The 21979-nt window shown below is 46.9% G+C and overlaps 1 protein-coding gene across 2 annotated transcripts; it reads left to right on the top strand.

The window, feature by feature from the left end:
- Positions 1-719: 719 nt before the first annotated feature.
- Positions 720-18798, top strand: STK25 (serine/threonine kinase 25). 2 transcript variants are annotated; one of them, XM_009893075.1, is made up of 11 exons: positions 720-770; positions 7135-7365; positions 8530-8586; positions 9709-9817; positions 11062-11219; positions 11490-11675; positions 11886-12031; positions 12929-13043; positions 13339-13410; positions 16304-16440; positions 17933-18798. In XM_009893075.1, exons 1-11 carry the CDS (start codon positions 720-722, stop codon positions 17970-17972), a joined length of 1302 nt encoding a protein of 433 aa, XP_009891377.1. In that variant the 3' UTR covers positions 17973-18798. The 2 variants fall into 2 exon arrangements, with proteins under 2 accessions (XP_009891377.1, XP_009891378.1); XM_009893076.1 differs by lacking the exon at positions 7135-7365 and having other exon boundaries at positions 741-770; positions 17933-18526.
- Positions 18799-21979: the final 3181 nt, after the last annotated feature.

The raw sequence follows: 21979 nt of genomic DNA, 5'->3' as shown, positions 1-21979 counted from the left end.
TGACGATGCCGTGCTGGGGAGCCCTGGGGTAGGGGGTCCTGGAGAGGGCCAGGCCAAGCCGGAGGTGCCCTGAGGGGACTGGGCTGGGCTGAAGGGTCTGCTGGGGTGGAGGGGAGCCTTGAGGAGCACGGGGTCTGGGGGCAGAACTGGGGAGCACTGGTGTGGGGGGGATGCTGTAGGGTTCCCTGAGGAGGAAGAGGTGCACTGGGGAGCTGAGCATTGTGAGTGGGTGTACTGGGGAACATGAGAGCAGAGAGGTATGCTCAGCGAGAGGATTGCCGGGGAGCAGTAGGAGGAACGGGGTGTCTGCTGATAACACTGTGGGATGTGGTGATGAGGGGATGGTGCTGTAAGAGCAACTATAAACCTAGGGAGCGTGCTGAGGTGGTGATGGTGGGGAAAATGGTGCCTGAGGCTTTGTTAGTGTATATCATTAAAGTGAGGTTCCTTGATACATCTGGAAGGCATGTCTGGAAAGGATTGAGAAATGAGGTTTGCAAGGAGGGGCTGGCATACTTAGAATGGGCTGGTAGGTCCAAGGAGAACTGCAAATCGAGGAGAAAAAAGTTGAAGGTAGTTCTTGGGGAATGAGCTAGGCTCTGAGAACCTTGAATTAGAGCTTTTGTGTTCTTGGTTGTCGCAGCTGACCAGTAAATGAGAAAGAATCACTTTCCCACTGTGCTACGATATCCTAACCCTCCCTGATTTTGTAAAAGCGGATGTCTGACCATCCTGTAGGCATGGCTCACTTGAGAGAATTTGCCAGCCAGGTAAGTGGTGATTAAAAAATTGTTTTAAACTCTTTTATCAAGAGCAAATATAACACCCCCAGGAAAATCACTCTTTGCCACTCTTTATCTCCCTTGCACACATCTCAGCTTACTCCTGTTACCGGATTGATGTGTGTCTTACACCGTGGTGGTATTGGACTAACAGTGTTAGGTTGCCAGCCATATAGAAAGGGGATTCTTCGCCCACTGTGGTGCCTTTCTCTGAAGTTAACTTTGCTCTTCCTAGGGAGACAGGAAATATTGGCTTGCTGAGTATTTTTGGGAGGGGAAGTCTAGAAATGGAAACAGAAAAGCTGCATGTGCAGGCTGTGCCAGACATACCTCACTGAAGTGTTCATGACAGTAGCCTGAGAAAAATGGTGCTTGTAACCATAATGCATAAGAGGTAGCGATATTTGATTCTGAACATTTAAGTGTTCTGACAGATACCAGCCTCATTGGATGTGGTTAAATCCTGTCATTGTGATGACATTTTCATAAGAGGAATGTGGAAGGATGATGTAATGACTCAGGACTAAAAGCTAAACCACATTAATAGTACTGGCTTGAATCTTCTTTCTTCTGAATTTGGTTGTGTGGTGTGTTTGATTATTGGCAGATGTCAATACTGAATGTAGGTCTTGTTAAACCATATTCTGTGAGAATTTTTGGCATTTTTGTGTTCCGCTCCTAGGTATAGAATTAATTATAATAGTAAAAGCTGTAGTGGTTTGAGATGATGCTTCCTTCAAGCATTTTCTGATTTAAAATTGATTTGCAATGCATTTTAGTTTGCATGCTGTCTTTCACATAAACTGTTTCCCCAAAGCATGTATGGAATTAAATGGAAATACGGTGCCTGAGTGAGTACAGGGGTATAAATGAAAGGAATAAGAAAGGATACTGTCTGGTTAGGGCGGAGAATTGAGTTCTCTAGCTACAGAGGAGGTTGCTCTGAAGCTGTTTCATACACAACATTCACTAATGAAGCTTATCAGAGTTTCAGTGGTCTCATTTCTGAATTTATTATGCAAACGTAAGGCATTCTCAGTTTCTGTTATCCCATGACTCTCTGGTCCTGGAATACGAAAGCAGTCTGTGTTGTCCATTCCTCGGGTCTCTTCAGGGAATCCTTAATGGGACCTCATAGTCTATGTAACTGATGCTTGCTGGAAGGGCAGTAGGAATTGGCCTGAAGTTCTGTTCACCAGAACTTAGGGTGTGGTGGGAGGTACTGTGAAAATTGAGAAACTAAGGCTTGGATTGGGATGTCAGAGGCTTGTCTTGTCTTTGTTTCCCAGTTCTGTTGCTGATGTGCAGGATTACCTTAGGCAAATCCCCAGGTTGCTTTACCTCTGTGGCTCTGTTTCCCGGCCTCAGCTAGTTGGCTTGCTCTCTTTTCTTGGCTGCCGTTTTCTGTGTACATACAGCACAGTGGGCCTCTGTCTTTGTTGGGAGCTCTATCTGCTAGATGATGTATTTGCATTACTGTGTTCAAAGCTCTGATCTGAGTCCTGTTTCTAGTTTTGTTGTACCTTATGTGACCTTGAAGAAGCCATTCAAGTTTTCTGGCTAAGTAATGCTTCACTCCCTTGAAGCAAAAGAATACTATCTGTGAAGCAAGTTGGGAGTCTCAGACAAGTTCGCATGTTTCAAAGCGTTGAACACAAAATTCCCTCGTCTGTATTCCAGAAGTTCAAAACTGTCTCATCAAGTTTAGTAGTTGAAGAGTTGTGCACAAATGTCATATAGACAGGGAAGATTTCAAGTGTTTCCAGACACAAAGCTGATTTCCCCAAAGAGAACATAGTGCCTGCTGCAGGTATCTCTGGTGGTGGCCCAGAGGTGAGTGTGGAGCATGTGTTGTGGGTAAATAATGGATGGGAAGTTGGGGAGGAGAGGCGGCAATGAAGGAAAGAAGGTCAGTAGCTGAGGTTTATTAAAACCAACTTCCTCCTTCCACTGTGTTTAGCAGAGGAAAATTATGTTTCTTTGTTTGGCTGGTTGGAAAGTGCTCTAGTCAGAAGTAACACTAAATGCTGCTGTAGTTCCATATAAACCTTTGGAGGCTGCCAAACTCCCAGTCATCTTAAGCTCATAAAGTATTGTGGCCTTGACAATCTTTTTCTGTTACAGATTTCTCCCATATAGAACAGTGATTCTGATCCTTACCTGCCCCAGACCAAGGAGTTCTTACTTCCAAAAAAGGTTTAAGGACCTCTCAGTGTTTGATGCAGCTGTGACTCTTGCTCACAATGCTGAATATGAGTCTTTTGAGATCGAGATCTAGCCGGACAGAGCCCAGAGAGCTGGTTCAAAGGGTATTTGCATCTATTCCCAATATGCAGTTTATCCTTCCAGGCAGTAGCTTTGAAATGGGGGTAGATATTTACTCTTCTTCTCTAGTCTCCTCTGAAAGGCTGTGGATATCATGTCTCTGCAGCTGGAGGTGGCAGAACTGCCAAACCCGTTCTTTCCCCATGAAGCAGCAGGTGTTCGTGCCAGGCTTGTCTTATAACACACTGCAATTCTGAATTCCCAGTGTCTGCAGTGAGTTGCTCTGTTTTAAAACATGGCATCATCAGTCGTGATGGCAAACACCTCCACACCTGTCATGACAGAGCATCCTTCTTTCCTGTGTTGTGAGATTCGATCCTGGAGGGCAGAAGTGGAGCACATTACTAGTAGATTGTCCTCATCCCTCTCATACTTATTCTCTCCCCTTCCTGCACACAGGGCCAAGATAACGCTTTGTGTGCGCTCCCCCCAAAGCTTGTTCATGGCTGACTGAGCCATCTCTAGCATCTGACTGCTCTCAATGGGGAGAAACAGCAGGAGGCTTTTTGCTCCAGAACGGCTGTGTAATTGACATTCAGTCAAGCAAAAAGGTACGATGAGGTGACCATCCCTTAACGACTTTACGCCTTGTAGTAGAACAAGGAGCAGGAGCGGGTCAGCTGGCTCGTCAGACTCGGGCCTGGAGCTCCATTTTGCAGCTCTGGTGGGTTCTGTGAAAGTGGAGGAAAATTGAAGGATCCCACGCTGGTGAGCTGTTGCAAAGCTGACAGGTGCTAAAAAGCTTCTTTGGGTTGTCTATGCTCATTTCTGCAGATGTAAAGCATTTCAGCTGGATTCTGTAACTTTCTACTAATGAAGTTTTTCAAATGCGTTTGTAGCTGTGCAGTTCCAGGAGATGGGTTTGCAGCTAGGGTGATTCCCTGAAAACAAGGCTGGTGCTGAGATCAGTTTGTACTTAGAAAAGGGACAGATTGTGCTTGTTACACCCCTCATTGCAGTGCTCTGCAGGTGCAGATTTATTGGAGTAGGGGAGAGTCAGTCTACACAGAACACCTTCTTCTCCTCCCCTGCCCCCCCCTCGCTTGAGCCCCCCAAGAGCAGCAGCATACTTCTCTTCTGACAGAGTTATGCACTTGCATAGCTCTCCGTTCCTGGCATAACTGCATTTGTTCTGCTGTCTGGTGAGTGCCGAGGCTTGTATGCCCATTGATCTGAACATTTGCTCATCAGCAGCAAGTTGCCATGTGTCAGCTCAAACAGGAACTTTTTTAATGGAGAAGAGCTTTTGAGCAGAAGTCCTGCAGACTAGCATAATTTTATCTATTTTAGTTTGTCATGGAAATTCAGGATTGCTTCCACAAAATGCCACCTGGCAATGTCTTCTGTGGTGTTCACAAGGTGGTTCACTGGGCAGACGTTGACATGCTTGAATCAGGGGTGGGCCTGTTTCTTCCTCCCTGTTTCCAGAAAGCGAAGAAATTTGTTAGCAGACTCTGGTCCTGCAGCAGGCGTGCATGTAACCATGCCTGGAATGACTCTCTACCACTTTGCCCTATACTCGCTCTCTAGGTTCTGGCTGTTGCTGGGTATGACTTGTGTGTTTTTGGCAACTCTGTCAAGGGTTGCACGTCCTCAGACCCTACATAGTGTCATATTCTTGTCCTGTCACCTGAGAGCTCTGAAGCACTCCCAGATCAGTTTTGAACTAACAGGTACTGGCAAGGTAAATCCACTACCTACAGGTGACGTTTCTGGTTCCAACCTAATGTGGTGGGCCCATCTCTTCTGCCCACCAGAGTCGGATCGTTTTCCTGAGTCCCTTGGGCAAAGTTTCCATGTGCTTGTCAGGAAGGTTTGTCTCCTTCACTGCCCCTACCTAAACTACTTTGTTCCACAGAATATGGGATAAACTGGCATCGAAGTATGGAAGCTTGTTTATGAAGCTGTCTGTGACATAAAATGGTGGTTGTCCCAAAAGCTTCCTGCAGTAGTTGGTGCTCTTACATTTGATGTCCTGTTCTTGCCATGCCAGGCTGAGGAGGGGAGCAGTAACTTACACCTTGCCGTTTTTTTTCCTCATGGAAAAATTACTTCCATGGGAGGGGAGGAAAGTTTTCTTGCAGGGCTATTTCCTGGAAGGATTCATGTGGATAGTTTTTCCTTTACTAGCTGAGCCGGTGCTTCTAGGAGATGATCCTCTTTCTCTCCCTTCTTCCTGACGAGTGGAGTGGCTGATGTGAGTGGCATTTTTATGGTGCGGTAGGTGACTGTGTGAGGTAATGGCTGGGCCACCTTGCTGCCCCTTCCTGTAAGTTGGTCAAGAGGTGGGAACTGCTCCTGGCCTTTTGTGAGCCTGGACTATACAGACTGTTCTCCCTGCACTGCAGTCATCATTCTCACGTTGTCTCCTGGGTGTTTCTCAAGCTCAAATCCTCTTCCTTTCCCCTGCCCCCCTCTCTCCAGTCCCTGTTATGTATCTCCAGTTCCTTTCATCTCTGCATATCCCCTCCAGTCTGTTTCTAGTGCATTTGTTCAAAGTACAGCCTGTTTGGGTGTTGCCATGGTTGCACAAGGATATTTGGGTTTTCTTCTGTATCTTGCACTGGAATGCACGTTGAAATCCTGTTGAGTGAGCTGATTGTAGAGCTCACTCTGGGCTTGGTTTATTCCATATAGCCGTACACTGGGCACAGAAGGCAAACAACCTGTAATGACTGGCTGGCTTAATCATTAAGCAGCGCCTAGGGCTGCTCAGTGATGGCCTGCTGCTAAACCTGGTGCTAGATGGAAAAATGCAGCTGCCCTGTTCTCAGATAAAATCTCTGCCAGCTCAAGGCCCTTGCAAGGGAGCGGTCCCTCTGGGTGATGTGTTGGTGAGACTGACAAGTTCTGGGTGTGGAAAACTCACTGTAACGGCTTGGCCACTTCTTGTAGGTCAGGCCATATTTTCCAGATATTTTTTTTTTAAAACTAGACTTACTTTTTTTTAAAAGAAAGCAGAAAACTAATCACAAAGAGCCTTTTAGTAGCATGAAGCAGAGCAGGACCTCATGGTCTGCAGCTGGGTAGAATGAAATAGTATCAGAAAATGATTCTGATGTCTTCCCTTTCTTGTCCATACTCAATAAAGAAGATGAAAAGATTTCAAAGATTTAACTTTGAAGCTGCTGTTAAAGAGTCACTATTTCTCAATGATGATCATGTTAGTAGCTTCCCAGTTGATGTGCTTGTCTAATGAGGGAAATGCTATTTGCTTTTGCATCTGGGTGTGCCAGCCAGAGGAGAGGCTGTTCCAGAAAAACTGGTCTGCAGATGGAGCGTCCATTCAGCTCTCCTCTCTGTGCTGGGATAGGCAAGTGTCTGGCCTCCTTGCTGCTGACCTTCCAAAAGACACGAGGCTTCCTCTGTCAACATCTGAAGAGAGCTGGGCTGGGGCTGCTTGGAAATCAGGCTGTAGCAGAGCAGACAGCTAATGTGAACTAGTATTTATATTACTGGAGTATTTCACCCTCCAAACAACTAGGGAAGGGTGCAAATCTTTCAAATCTTGGAATGCAGGAAGGCAGACTAGGGAAACATCCTTGTGAACTTCCTAAGGCCTCTTGCTTGTGCCTGTTTTCTCACCCGGCTCTTCAAAAGAAGCCTGGTTCTGGTACAACTTGCCTGCCTTTTTATTCAAGTGTGAGCAAGTGCTTGCTAATGGAGCTGCTTCGGCACCATTTTGGTGTCTGCAATTGAGCAGTCCTGCTCCAAAGGAGCTGATGCTTTCCATAGAGATACTTGCTGACATTCTCCTTCTGGGCGTCTCTCCCCTTTGTCCCCCACTACAGTCTGCAGGGGCAGAAAGCCCACGTAAAAGGCTTCTTCAGTTCTTCTCATCATGGATATATCCTATTTTAAGTTTCTCAGTGTGTGGAGACCTTTTAGGATATATGAGTTTGAGGTGAATTAAACAATGCAGTAGATGCATAGACAGGGAGACAAGCTGTATGGGTGGGTATGCATGGCGCTCTGCAGGCTGCCGTGGGACTTCATGGACTTTTCCCATCTCTACTTTCTGGTTTAGCACTCCAGGGTGGATCCTGAGGAGCTGTTCACCAAGCTGGAGCGGATCGGCAAAGGATCGTTTGGTGAAGTATATAAAGGGATTGATAACCGCACCAAGGAGGTGGTTGCTATCAAGATCATTGATCTGGAGGAGGCTGAGGATGAAATTGAGGACATTCAGCAGGAGATTACGGTGCTCAGCCAGTGTGATAGTCCCTACATCACTCGGTACTATGGCTCCTACTTGAAGGTAGGGCAAAGCCATGGCAATTCTCTTGAGGCTTCTGTATGGGTGCTGCAGCTGATGGTGGCATACAGCACTGAAAGGTGCCCAATCTGTGTCAATGTGGCAGCAGGAACAGCAGTGGCTCTGTTTACTGCATTTATGTTGTCTTAATAGGAGGCTTGGCTTTAAGACGCTTGCAAAGCCCATGGCAATGAGGTGCCCAGTACAGTGTGATCAGTGACATGACCTGCTCTTGGGGAGAGATTATTTGTTGAAGAGGCTGACCTCTCCCCAGTTTGACCGTTCTTAGAAGGACGTTTGTGGAATACTTTTCCAAAATACTAGTTTTAAGGTAGTACCACTGAGGGCTTTATGCCTCTGGAAAGAAGAGGAGTTTGAAGCTGTACTTTGTGATCTGGTGATCATCATTTCATCAGAAAATTATGAAAAGAACAGGACCTGAGTCTTTGCAGGAGTGCTGATACTGCTTCTGTTGAGAACAGGTTTAGGAATCCCAAATGGAAGCTACCTCTGCATGCCGGCTGCTGGAGGTGTGTGTAACAGAAAGTCTGTAGCAAACATTTCTTGAGCTCTTTGGCTCCTGACTATTCCTTACATATTTTTCAAAGGCCATAATGCATTTTCTCAGCCTTCTACTGAAAACACCAAGCAAGCTGTGGTTTCATGGATCTGCTACTTATCTACTACCAGGCCCCTGTGAACCTCACTCTGGAAATCTCCTCTCTGAGGAGTAAGAGAGCGTTCTGCTGATAGTACCCTTCAAGCTGGCAGTCCAGTTAATGAGATCAAAAGCCGCAAAGCTCCCCTGTCATTGTCAAGAAGGAGATGCGCTAGATCTGTTGGAGTTGTGTTAAATGGTTCCAGCCTGAGAATTTGCTTGTCTGTGGGCTGTGTATTCTAGTGCCTGTAGGGGTACCAAGCTTGCTCACATAAAACTGCAGACCGAGAGAAAGAAATGTACTGGGGGCAGGTCCACTGCTATTAATGCTGTGGCAGCAGGAAAGAGAGAGCTGGGAGCTCCCTCCGTAAGCCTCTCAGAGCTGCAGTGTGCAGCATCTCTGGGGTTGTGTACAGGACTACCCATGTGACTTGCTGCCTCTGGGGTGTTTCACTTTTCTGCCTGCTTTGATTACTGTCCTTGTTCTTGATTTGTGCTCTTGCTTGCAGGGCACTAAGCTGTGGATAATCATGGAGTACCTAGGAGGAGGTTCAGCCCTGGATTTGGTAAGTACGCAGTAAGCTCTGAACTGTGAAAAACGCTGGCTGGAGCCTTGGTCTGTGAAATGCCTGTAAGCCAGATACTCACTTGCCACATACCATCTTTTGGACAGCCCCGTGCCTGAAGGGTAGGTGGTGCAGCACAGACATGCTGGTTACGTGTATCCCAGGACAGAGGAAATGTTTGCACGGAGCTCAGCTGTCAAAGCACTGTTCTCCAGCGTGCTCTGCTGCTTTACAATGGGAAGAGCTAGTGAACTGAAATGTGACAGCAGCCAGTTGGTTTTGAGCGATGTGAATGCATACTTCACCCAAAGTTCTGTGCCTGCAAAGAGTTTGTAGTTTTGTTCAGTGCTTGCATGGCATCAGGCTCAGCAGGGACGTGGTCTAGTATCAGGATTCCCAGGTGTTTGATAATGCAAATGGCATCTAACGAGTTACCAAGATTTTAAGGGAATACAAATGCAGAATAAACAAATGAGCAGAATTCTGCTGTGCTGTATTCTGTCACAGGATTTTGCTTTTCTTCTTAGGACAATAAAGCCTGTTTTTCCAGAGCAGTAGCTAAGGTCATGTAGTGAAAACTGCTGAGCCTTGCACTGACTTGGAGGAACAGCGTACTGGGGTCCTGTCATCAGCAGAAGTCATCTTAGTGTCAGCGCCTCAATCATTGAACTGAAAAGGCAGGACTTGTTTAGAGGAGAACTGATGGAGAGGAGAAGAGCTTTGATACAGTACTCCACAGCCAGAGGGTAGAAGTTGTCTCTGGGCTGTTGCAGTAGCTGAAATTCAGTTCTTGCATGCTAGCAGAGAGACTTGAACAAGAGAAACTGTTAAGATGTTCTGTTCACCACTATATATTTCCAGGCCAAAGTGAGAGATGAACATCCTGCTGTTTGTCTGGGAAGCCTTCAATAGACTAACAGAAAATCTCCCAAAGACTTTCCATTTAGTGTTGCCAGGTGCAAGGTTCAGCATTCTGCCTGCAGAATGTGCACCGGGCATGCAGTAGGTGCTTCCTTCTGATCATGACCTGCGTTGCCAAGTTTTCCAAGTAACAAACTGAGAGGCTAGAAAATCCAAGGCATCAGTCACTGTTCTTTGAGTCATCTTTCTGCCCTTTATCAGCTGAAGCCGGGACCCCTGGAGGAGACTTACATAGCTACTATCCTGAGAGAAATCCTAAAGGGCTTGGATTATCTACACTCTGAGAGGAAGATCCACAGGGACATCAAAGGTAAGAGCGGAGAGTTCATCTCTCTTTCTTGTAAGGGATGTTACATACGTATGATTCAGAAGTATTATACAGCAATAATCTGAGTGGTTTCAAAGACTGTTTCTTAGTGCTGCTTTTCCTGTTAGGTTGCTTGTTTCTGAATCTGATGCTTATCATTTTATTGTAACTCATGTTTTTCATGTCTTTAGAGTAACAGTAAGGATCTGTAGCTCTTCTTTGGCATTTGTAATTTGGACAGGCAGGGGGCTAAAGCAAAGGAATCAATGAAAGGCATGCTCAAATATTAGCTGGCTTTTGGTTATGTCTGGACATTTGCTTTACTGCTGGACGTCAAGGTGTGTGTATGCTGATTATCATGGTTATAACTTGCTGTGAAAGTGAGCTGTCCTCACTCAGGGTTCACAGCCCTAGAAAATCAGGGCTCATCCTGTCACTGTGTTAGCTCATCCTGTTACGGGTTTTTTTTATAGTCATTGGCCATATGTAGTGTAGAGACCTGGCATCTGCCTCCCAAATAGCCGTCTCACACCGAGCACAGAGCATCAAAGGACAGCAGGAGGGTGGGAGGACAGTGCTGTGGGAGGACAGTGCAGTGCTGGATGCGAACTGCTCTGACCCTCTGCAGGAGGGTATGTGAACAACCGGAGCAGAGAAACCTCATGCAGGGAGATATGTAGAAAAGATTCTGTTGCGTATGTGAGACTGCACATTTCTGGCGCTGCAGGCTGTGCAGAACTGTTGGCCGCCAGCAGAGTGGGGAAATGCTGAAAGTTTGTGGGTCCGGTCCCTCTCAGAATGAAAGGTCCTACAAAAAAACCCCGTCCCAAAACCTGAGCCACTGTCTTAAGCTGAGTGAGTGTGAAGTGGTACAAGACCAGGACTTGTGAGTGCTATTTAACTTGTGCTGAATGCTGCTCTGAAAAAAAATCAAGACCATTTGAGGTATCTTGGGCCATGTTGCCCTCTCTTTTTTGTGTGGCCAGGAATCAAGTCTAGTTGATTGTGTGGCGCTTTAGATCTGCTCCTTGCTGCTACACTTCTGATTCAGCCAAGTGTATGAACTTGTTCCCTGTGACCCAACAGAGGTCAGAGCATGAGAATGCATCTGAGGCTGGAAATCCAAGCTGAGGGTTTTCACTGGGGAAAAGGAGGTTGCTACAGGAGGTCCGTTCTCAGTGTTCAGTTCTGTGTGGGCTGGAGGTGATTCAGAAACCAGTGTACTTAACGCTTATTTATGTGAACAGCTGCCAACGTGCTACTTTCGGAACAAGGAGATGTGAAACTGGCTGACTTTGGGGTGGCTGGACAGTTGACAGACACACAAATCAAGAGAAACACCTTTGTCGGGACTCCATTCTGGATGGCACCAGAGGTCATCAAACAGTCTGCTTATGACTTCAAGGTGAGCTGGGAGCAGGAGGATGATTGCGACTTGGTGCTACTATATATGAGACTGTGCTAGGGTGAATAAAGGGATTGGAAGTGCTGCTTGTTGCAAGAAGGATACTTTCCTGCTATGGTGCAGGGTCTGTTGGAGAATTTTGTCTGTTAGACATGAAACACCCTATCTGATTTCATGTGATCAGCCTTTCAGCTGTGCTAAAGTTGCATGCTTCTGTGTTGCAGACTTGCCCCTTGCTCTTCTGTGCTGTCACTGTTGTTGCTCTTTCAGGCAGACATCTGGTCCCTTGGAATTACAGCCATTGAACTAGCAAAGGGAGAGCCTCCCAATTCTGACTTGCATCCTATGAGGGTTCTCTTCCTGATCCCCAAAAATAACCCTCCAACACTTGAGGGTCACCACAGCAAGCCCTTCAAGGAGTTTGTGGAAGCCTGCCTCAATAAGGATCCTAGATTTGTGAGTATTGCTCCTGTGAATTTGGGTAGAGTGTTGCAGAGGCCAAAGATTCATTTAGCAGGAAGACCTTTTGGTGCAAGGCTCCTGGAGAGAAGGAAGTACTGAGCTTGCAGAATGGACAGGCAAGCCTGGCAAGAATTGAAGTCAGTGCGCTTGCATGTTTAGTGTACAGAGATGGTACATGTAGCATGCTTTCCTTATTTGCTCCAGAGGCCGACAGCTAAAGAGTTGCTAAAGCACAAGTTCATCACACGCTACACCAAGAAAACCTCATTCCTGATGGAGCTGATAGATCGATTCAAGCGCTGGAAGTCGGAGGGCCATGGAGAAGATTCCAGTTCTGGCGATTCTGATATGTACGTACATGTTCTGCATGGAGGGGGTGCCCCGCTGTACCCTGCATGCCCCGGGGTATCCTACTGCCAGCAGCACAGGTCCTTCGCCCCACCTGGGTTGGAGATCTTATGGTAGCTCAGGGAGACCTGTGAGCATCTGTTTGTGGGAGCAGGTGACCGCTGCCTGAAGAAACAGGCTGTCACCCCCTGTTCAGCGGGACCTGGTACTCTATTCTAGTCTTAACGTGGGAGCCTCTTTGCTGAATATAAGGAATGAGAAGTACCAACAAGAAACATCTAGCATGTGCGTAACTAGTAAAACAAAGCTCTTGATGCCTGTATTTTATGGACATTCAGTTAAATGCATCACCTTTCAAAGAGCTACAGGCTTTAGTAACTGTGGCAACAGCTGTGTATGTGTGTTTGCGTATCCATGGGTAGAGAGCTTTGCTGCTGATGTGGAGGGTAATGATCAGGCTATGAGCCTTGGTTAAGGAAAGGGCACTTTGTTGCCTTCCTGGTATTGCGGAGCCTGTAGCGGCAGTGACTCCAGTGACTCTGGGAGGTTGGCTTGCAACACCTAAGCCTGGCCCCTCAAATTGTGAGCTTGGATTATCTTGAAATTCTCCTAAATTTAACTGCATTTGAAACTCTCTTCAGGCTGGCTAGAGCAGAAGGGTGGTTGTGGTGATTTGGAAACACAACGTAGTACTTGGCTCAGATCTCTGTGGTGCTGTATATGGGCTGTAGAGAATGATATGGTTTCTCTTCAGGATTTTTTCTGGGATAGAGAAATGCATGGAGCCTTGTGGTGGTACGACAATCGTGGGGGGAGCTTGTGACTATGAGAATGCATGGGTAAAACACCCGGTGTGTGGAGCTGAGGCTTTGTTGTGACCCTCCCCTTTTCATTTGCAGTGATGGAGACACAGAGGATGGAGACCAGGGTCCAATCTGGACATTCCCGCCAACTATTCGTCCCAACTCCTTGAGCAAGCTGCACAAAGGAATGGCTCTTCATGGTTCCCAGAAGGTGTGTTTGCTCTCTGTTCCTTTAGAAGTGGACTGAACTAACACAAGTTTTTGAGGGTCTTAGGGAAGCTACCAGTCACTCGTGTTCTGTCTTAAATTTACTTTACTCTGGTGTCAAGGGCTAGTGCCCCAGAGTTGCCTCTTCCACATCCGCAGGGTGCTGCAATCTGTGGCTTTCCTGAGACCTGGGAGGGCACTCCCATCGAGGTGCTGTGAATTTACCAAAGGCTTAGTAGTTTGTGTGCCCTGGGAGCCTTTGCCTGTGCTTGTAACTTCTTTTTTTTCTTGCTTTCTAGCCTACTGAGCCTGTCAAGAGGCAACCACGGTCACAGTGTCTCTCCACGCTTGTTCACCCAGTTTTTGGGGAGGTGAGTAGAACCTTCTTGGTGTCTGTGATGGTTGGAGATCAGGATCCCAGCCGAAACCAGCACAGGGGCTACTGGCTACGGGCTTCAGTTGCTGTTTCCAGCAGGAGTGTGGGAAAGGAGGTTCTGCTTTGGAAGAAATCGCTTACACAGACACTATGTGTCGGGGCTCTTTTCTTGGGGTGCTGGGTCACAGAGACCCTTTCTGTGGTCCTGATGTCTTGTTCTCTTCTGCATCCTGATGCTGTTCCAGGGGTGGCCCAGCAGAGAGCTGTCTTTTTCAGAGATAGTCTCTGGACGTAAATCTCTTTTGTCAGGTCTGGTGCTATGTGGAAAGAGTGTTTGCTGCGGGGCAGGAAGCAGAGGTCGTTCTGACCTCTGCTGAGGTTCTGACCTGGCTTTTGAGCAGCGTGCTTTGGAAATTGAGAGTTTAGCTGACTGGCCTCTTCTGTACTCCACTGGGCTTGACTCCCAGAGGTCAGAGCACAAGGCAGACAGCCTGTGACTCACAGGCCTGGACCTATGAGATAAAAATGGATAAAAAACCCTATAAACATGGTGGTGTTTTCTGATGCAGCCTGTTTGTTTGTGCAGCAGAATCACTGACATCTGGCTTTCAGTCCTTTCTGTTTTGGAGCATTCTGGGGGAGGGGGTGCTCAGAGCTGTGGGTTCTCCAAACCAATGAGTGCATCTTCGTGCTTCTCCTTTCCAACCTGGCTGCACCAGTTCCAGGCGGGAAGTGGCTTCTTGGGCCTTTCATTTCTGCTAGTTCGAGTCTCTCGTCCCAGATTTGCTGATCCTCCTTTGATTAGATTTCCCTGCCGGCTCTACTGATCCCACTCAGAGAAATCAGGTGCAGGGAAGGTTCTGGGCAGTCTCTGAAATAACCTGGCTTCTGCATGCAGTAGTGGGGACCTGGAAGAAAACTTTTCTCCAAGGAGGAAATCTGCTTCACTGCTGGTTGCACATGTTGTTCTTTTCAGTTCTAGTTTCCTACCAACACCAGACTTTCTCCTTCTCACCGATGTGTTAGTGCCTCTTAGACCTGCTAGGTTTTGATTGCCTCTTTCCATAGAAGAGCTGAAGCTGGGCTTTGTGAATTGAAATCTTACTGAGATGCTGTTCATAATCTTTTATATGCCTTCCCTGCATGTGTATTATTGGATGTTAATATTGAAAATGACCCATGGTGGGTCATTAACACAGATGTGGGCAACTGCAAATCTAGAAACCTGTCTGTCATTTCTGGGGCAGGGAGAAAAAGGGTATTTGGGCCTGGAGGGCCAAGCAGTGAGTAAAAGCCAACCTGTACAGCTCCCTAACCTGCTGCTAAGCTCCGGAAAGCTCTTCTGCACTGGAAAGTGAGAGGATAACACAGACTGCTCACGGCACAGGCTGCTGGGTAAGCTAAAGGTCAGTGGCTTAGCATCAAAGGCTGATGATAAACTGGCAACTCACCTGCAGGGCAGACCCTATGTCTCATTCTGCTCTGAGGCAGGCAGTCTTTGATCAAGTAGACGTCAAATCATATCCTTGGCTTTAGCATCACAACTGGTTTTGGTCAAAGAAATCTGTGTCCTTGATGTGTAATTGAGTTGTCCTCCATGCCCCCTGCCACTTCTGAATGAGCAGAGGTGTGTGCGAGTTGTTCCTGCAGCTGAGGCTTTATGTTAGTGAGCAATTACCCCAGCGAAGAGGCAGCAGCTCTTTTTGGCTAGGAACCATTGTTTCCAGTGGGGGACTTGGAGCACATGGACAGCTCCAGCTGGGGATTAGCGTTCACAGTGTCCTGCTTTCTGGACCATGGAGAAAAGGTGAGGTCCAACAGGAAAGGCTGAGCCTAGAAGTGCAGGCAAAGAACTGTGAGGCTTATGTAAAGCATTTTAATCAGCGTAGCCTAATGGGAGCTTAATTGAACTGGACAGTGGTTAGCTGGCAGACATTGCTTGTTCAACAAAAGGTTTTCATTTTTGTTCAGCTCGTTGCGTAATGATGTGCACTAGGGAAGGGGTTGCACATGAGCTGCTTGTATGAAGGAGGTGGGGAAATGCTGCAGAGGATGGGGCTGTGGGTTTTCCAGCAGCAGTCTCCTTCAGGCTCAGCATCAGTGACCTGTCAGGAGTTCCCTCCTGACAGAGGTTTAACTATTTCAAATTAACAACTGGAACCATGTGCAAGTAGACTTGTGGCTGGTGAGGTCTAGTCAGAGTGCGCAAACCATGATAGATGTGAACTGAGGCTTTTCATCTAGGTCAAATGCTGCGTGTGGAGGTCTTGGTGCGTGGGCTTCATTCCCCTATCCCTCTGGGGAGAGTTCTCTCTTGGGGAGGAGTGTTGGAGGCTGAGTGGCTCAGGATCTCTAGCGTGGCAGTAGATCCTCGGCCTCCCTGTCACTAGAAGTAACTCAGACTTTTTCGTGGTTATTAAAAGTGGTGGTGACTAACTCCTGGTGTTACGATATTTTCTGCCCTACCTGTCTGCAAGCCTTTGTCTACGTCTGGGTACTAAGCCGTCGTTAGCAGCAAAGGTGACTGTACTGGTTCAGATACAGCTGGAGTTCTTTGTTCGGTTACTACTTACGAGTTTTCAGGGCTGTTGATCCATTTCTAATATCATCTAGTTTAAGAGCACATCAGGACCTGTTTGTTAAGGACTTCAATTGCTATTAGTACTTGGGAGGAAAGTCTGAACTCCAGACATTGGACTTCCATCTTCCTGACCTACAAAAAGAGCCTTTTTTTTTTTTTTTTTTTTTTAAACAAAGAACGTGGGTGCTCTCCTTCACCCTTGTGGATTCATACTAAAAGGGAAAGGGACTTAATGTCCATACTGCACTGCTTGACTGGTGCTTTCTGCAATAAGATAAGGAACTAACGCACTGTTTCTGCGTTGCAGCTTAAAGATAAGCACAAGCAGACTGGAGGCAATGTGGGAGCTATGGAGGAGCTGGAGAATGCCTTTAGCTTGGCTGAGGAGTCCTGCCCAGGCATCTCCGACAAACTGATAGCACACATGGTGGAGCGGGTACAAAGGTGAGTGTCCTCTAGAGTGTTGTGAGCTGGCAGGGAACCGACCTATTGTCATACTCCATCACTATGGTAAAGCTTGATGCTCAGCAGTCAAGACACCCAAAAAGTGAATATTGGTGACAGCTGACCTAATAGTCCCTAAGTCACGTCTTTTAACTGCTTTTCATTCAATGGAAGCAGTTCTTCCTGCCTCAGAAGTCTTTTGTCACGCTGAACAGGTTTCTGTAGCGTAGATGAATGTTGCAGAGCACAGAATGATGCAGCTATTCACCTTCATCTTGAAAATATATACGAGACATCCTGCTGGTCCCATTACCCAGGTTGCAAGGACTATGCAAAATGTAATCAGGATCCCTTCTGGAATAGTCTTTGTTTCATTGCAAGGAATGTGCTTTACAGCGCTACGTCCAGCCAGTCACTCTGCTTGCCCAGCTTCAGATAGCAGGAACATGTATTTTTCCTGAAGTGAATTACTTATGAAACCAGTGAAGGCGTGTAGTCTGGTAGAACTAAGTTCTTTGCTGCTCAGCAGGTGCTGTGTCAAACTTGCCTCCAGCGCTGGCACCAAGTTCAGTCACATCCATGTGTTGCAGGCAACGTCACATCCTGATCACAGGTTTATCAGGCTTTCTTTAATGTTACTTTGGCTTTTCTCCCTTTCACAGCAGGCTGTACTAGATCTTGTCTTTTCCTCACCAGCTGGGAAACTTAACATTTGGCCCGTCCCTGGTTAGAAGGCTGGAAATTAAGTATTTTGCTCTACGTGTGACCAAAGACGCCATCCTGTGCTCTGGTTGCTAATGTAAATACAACCCAACCTTTACAGTCTTTACACTCTTAAACTTGGGCTTTCTAAGCATTTATTTCTGATGGGTTTAAGCTGGCGTAGTTTGTGGCTTGCAGCTCAGGTATCCATCAGATGCTGTCAAGCAGAGAAGAGCCTTAGGTGTTAAGGACTGAAAATACTGGCCGTCCTTGAGGCCTTCTGTTGTGAAGGCATTCAAGCTTTAAACCAACCAGAGGTCACGGAAAGTGTCTGGTGATATCTGCAAAAGCTTCAGCCTCTGGTTGAGCAGGAGATGCTCACATTGGGTGGCTCTGCAGGGCAGCTGCTTCTGTCAGCTTAGAAATGGCACTACTGGATGGTGCATAAGTGCAAGACAGGTTTTTTTGGAGGTTTGCAAAACCTTGGAGACCCCGGTTGGTTTCCTGCTGTAAAACACTAGTGCTTAAAATTTCTTATTAGCCTAAAATCAAACCTTAAAGGCATGAAAAAGGTGCCACCTAGATTTTTTGTTAAATTGCTAGGTTTTTTTCTTTCGAGACTTCTTTATCTAGAAAATAGATAGTGGCAATGGGAGCAGGGACAAACACATCCAGACTTACCTCTTCATCGGCAGACATACTTGTTGGTGTAGTCCATGTGGGTGGCCTTCCAGGTGACGGCTTGAAATGGGCAGTAGTGACCAGTTCCACCCGTTATTCTTCCTTGCAGGTTTTCACACAGTCGGAACCACCTGACCTCTGCCCGCTGACACCTACGTTCCCTGCTGCTGTTTTGAGGGGGGAAGGATTTTTTCCAGCTTCATAAGAACTACATCTCTAATCCAGACCACCATCTGCTGTTGGATGTAACGTTGTGTTACGGACTCCAGGACATTTCAGAGCCTTCATATTACACGTGTTTCCATGATAACCCAGGGTGGGGTTTGCAATGCAAGTACAGTTTAGACCTTTTGCAGAACCCGAGATGGGTGGTCTAATTGTTTTTACAATGTAATCAATGCAGTTTTTAATTGTTTCCCTATGGATGTATCCATTTTGGTTTGGTTTGATTCACAGCTTACTGGTAAATGACCAGCTGCTGGAAAAGAGGGAGATGCTCTTCCATTGAGATATGTTTCAAAGGCAAGTCTGATGGGTTTAGCCTCCTGCCCTTCGTAGAGAAGTGTTTGTGAGCAGTAATGTGTGAGTGCAGGTATGTTTGGAAGCCCTCCATGCATTACAGTCTCTGGGAAAGTTAGAGCAGCTCTCCAATTGTTCCGGAGGATTGCTTCAACTCTGTCGCACACTAGTAACGAAAAGCTTTCAAGTATAGCAGCAGCTGAGCTAATACGCTGCTGCTCTTTCCCAGCTTGTCCTTTCAGAGGAGGATAGGTTTGCTGACTGTATTTTTTTGGCTCTGGCATATCCTTTTGTATTAGGCCTTGGTTCTCCTAATACAGGCAACAGCAGAACTTGCCTTGGATCTCCAGACCCCAGAAGAGAAAGTGGTTACATTTGGTTTGGGAGCTGGTGGAGTTCCTTTCCTGGGTGCTTTCTGCAACTGAAGCAACTAGATACGCAGGTTTGGCAGTCCTAGTCTTGCAGCTGAGTAGACTCCTACTGTGCATGTCCAAATGTTGCCGAAGGATTAAAAAAAGGGGGGCAGGGGGAACACGGCAGACTTGGTGCTCACAGGACTTCAGTTCAAAAGGCAGATCGATGTTGCGTGGCAGTTCTTGAGGCAAGAAATATGTCCTCTACAGAAAGGTATAAATTGCATGGCTGGCAGCAATGGTATCCACGAGGTGTGGCTGGGGTTCGCAAAAGCTGCTCTAGGCCTCTATCCACCCTTCTTCTCAACTTTCCCTTTCTGGCTCTTCTTTCCATCTAGGATCTAAACTCGCTGAGGCCAAGGGCTCTGCTTCAGTTGACAAGCCGTGCTGGTGTTTGCTAGCAGAGAAATTAAAGCACCTACTGTCGTATTGGCTGCTTAAGGTATTCCAGTGGAGCCATCCCAACCAGCTTTCCTTTCTGTACAATACTAGTTTGTAAAGCAAATCCTTAATCCAGGTGAATGCACAGATCTTAAATCTATACTGTAAAGGTCTAGAAAAATAGACTTAGGAAAATAAGTTCTGATAGCTGGTTGCTTAGGGAGCTGCTCTCTAATTGTAAAGATATTCCCATTAAGTCAGCAAGACCTTAGCTATCCAGATCTTCCTGTCGGGGTGTTTGTGTGTGAATGATGTGGCTGGCCCCAAAGCCACTGAGAACAAAAGCTGTAGCTGTTCAGCTTTTTTTTTTTTAAAGACAGGCCATTTTGTTAGTAACAGGGCTTGATTTTTGGTACTATGATTCAGACCTGCAGATTGTAAGTGCTGGGCTAAAAGTAGCTCAAAAGGACCATACGTTCCCTCATCCCGGTGTGCGGTGTTCACTTTAGCTTATGACTATCCTTTACCCTTCCTCTCTGATGGATAAATGCAGTCCCAGCACACACCACAAACTTGTCCCGTAGAGAAGAGGTGCTGCTGTTTGATCTTGCTGGAGATCTGCTGCGGAGTGGTGGCTCTCAGTTGGTGAGAGCCATCTCGGAGACTGCGTCTATGAAAACCAGAACAAACCCATTTTTTTCCTCAGGAGGAGTTAACATACAGACAGGAAACGTACTGAGGTGGAAGGCAGAGGCTGCAGTCCAGCAGAAAGGCTGCTGAAGGGTTCCTGCTGCTTTTCAGGTTGCTGTTCATGACGGTAGCAAATCGTGTCAATAAGGTACCTCGTATTATTACTCACGTGCACTGCAGTGTAATGAGTAAACTTTTTAAAGGAAACAATCCCCACAGACTTTGTCCAGTATTCAAAGCAACAGTTTTTAGTTTTTAAAAACGTTGAAAGGGATCTGCCACTTTCAATAAAGTAACAAAACAAACGAGGCTGGTGTAACTTGGTATTATTAGGGAAACAGGATTTGTTCAAGCTGCCTTCTTTGCCTTCTTCATGGTCTTCTGGCATCTTCCTGCCTCATGTACGCCTAACAGTGCCCCATGAGACAGACCCCTTTAAGTACTTTTGTGCAAGCAGAGAATACAGCAAAAGGCACATTATGTTAGTCCTTTCTGCTGCCATACACTGGTGTTACAGGAAGCGCACACTGTGTAGCTGTGCTCTGGAGAGTGCTTCGCAGCAGTGTTGGCTGGAGTCTGTTCATTGATCTGCAGTATTTAGACCGTTTGACTGTAAAAGCTGACAACAGGCTACTTCTGCCTTCATCTTGCTCCCTTTGCAGTTGTGAGGGTGATGGGGCAGTGGCGCAGACTACGGAGTCTCCATCCTTGGAGATAATCGACAGCTGTCCAGACACAGTCCTGGGTGGCCCTGCCTCAGCAGGGGTGCTTAGACCAGATGACCTCCCAAGGTCCCTGCCAACCACAACCACTCTATGAGTGTGTGAGCTCAGTTACAGGATAAATGCTTTGGAGACACCGCTGTAAGTGTGTGTTTAAAACCTCACATATGACTGTCCTTGCCTAAGCAGAAACACAAAGGTGAGGGTTTACAGTTGGTTCTGTGACCGAGCTGTGCAGTACTGTCTCAGCCACCTTCTCCTTGGAGCCAAAAGGAGAGACTGATACATGTACTTCTGACTGCTTTTTTGGGAATTGTTAAATGCCACATGCTTGCACTCACCTCTGCTCAACAGACTGGTGACAGGACAGTGGTGCAGCCTTTCTCATCTCAATGTTTCACTGTGAGGGTGGTGAGCCCCTGGGGCAGGTTGCCCCGAGAAGCTGTGGCTGCCCCATCCCTGGAGGTGTTCAAGGCCAGGTTGGACGGGGCTTGGAGCAACCTGGGCTGGTGGGAGGTGTCCCTGCCCAGGGCAGTGGGTTGGGACTGGATGGTCTTTAAGGTCCTTTCCAACTCTAACCATTCTGTGATGATCTGTAGCTGAAGTGGGGAAGGGTGGTTTTAGGGCAGCATTTTGGGGACAAGCCAGAAGGTGAGTGCATGGAGCTGTGAGGCTGGGTGCAGCTTATAGTGAAAGTCTGCCTTACAAAAGGGAAGCTCTGACAATGGCCACCCTCAACCGTCAGACTCCCCACCATCACAAGAGCGAACTTAACTTTGCTGCATGCAGGCACTTCTCCACTTGCATCCCAGAGGTATGAGTGCAGCTGGATGCTGTGTCTTACGTGCTCCCTGCTGACACTTCAGCAGCGATAAAGCTGCAGTGATGGAGCCAGTAGGAGAGAGGGAGGTGTTGAACCACCTGGTGTAACGGGAGTCACTCTTGTCACCGGGGGAGATACAGGGAGCAGTCACCAGAACAGCTCCAGTAAGTTGTGTTAAACTCGTGGTAGGAACTACTGCAAAAAACTTTACTTGTTCTGGTTTCTTAAGCAATGAGGCAGGACTGTATTACACCGAGAGAAGGACAGCCAGCCAGTCCTGTGGGAAGCAGGGAAAACTGGTAGTGTTTACCAGAAATGACGGCTTTTTGAAATGAAAGGAGACCATGGATATTAAGCCATGAGGTCCCAAGAGCATAGGTTCAGCTCGATCTTAATGTACATCCTGCTAGCAAGAAACTAATGATTAAGGACCAGTTGTATTCTGTTTTTTTCTCTTAGGGCTCTTGTTAAGGAAACTGCAGCAAAGACAAAAAATACCCCTGCAGGGTTCTGGTAAAGTAAAAATACTACATGGTATTTCACAGAACTGATAAGCCCCTGGAATCCCCATCAGTTTGAAAGCTTGCCAAGGTGAGAGCTAAGCAGTT

This window comes from Charadrius vociferus, unplaced genomic scaffold, assembly GCF_000708025.1.
Source record: "Charadrius vociferus isolate BGI_N301 unplaced genomic scaffold, ASM70802v2 scaffold559, whole genome shotgun sequence".
Taxonomy (NCBI): Eukaryota; Metazoa; Chordata; class Aves; order Charadriiformes; family Charadriidae; genus Charadrius; species Charadrius vociferus.
The sequence above is the reverse complement of the archived record's forward strand: the minus strand, read 5'-3'. Positions and strand labels throughout refer to the sequence as shown.

Excerpts from the sequence above, each read along its gene's own strand:
- STK25 (XM_009893075.1), top strand. The coding sequence starts at position 720 with ATGTCTGACCATCCTGTAGGCATGGCTCACTTGAGAGAATTTGCCAGC. Across the intron at positions 771-7,134 it reads TGAGAGAATTTGCCAGCCAG|CACTCCAGGGTGGATCCTGA; the intron begins GTAAGTGGTGAT and ends TTTCTGGTTTAG. Across the intron at positions 11,220-11,489 it reads AGTCTGCTTATGACTTCAAG|GCAGACATCTGGTCCCTTGG; the intron begins GTGAGCTGGGAG and ends TTGCTCTTTCAG.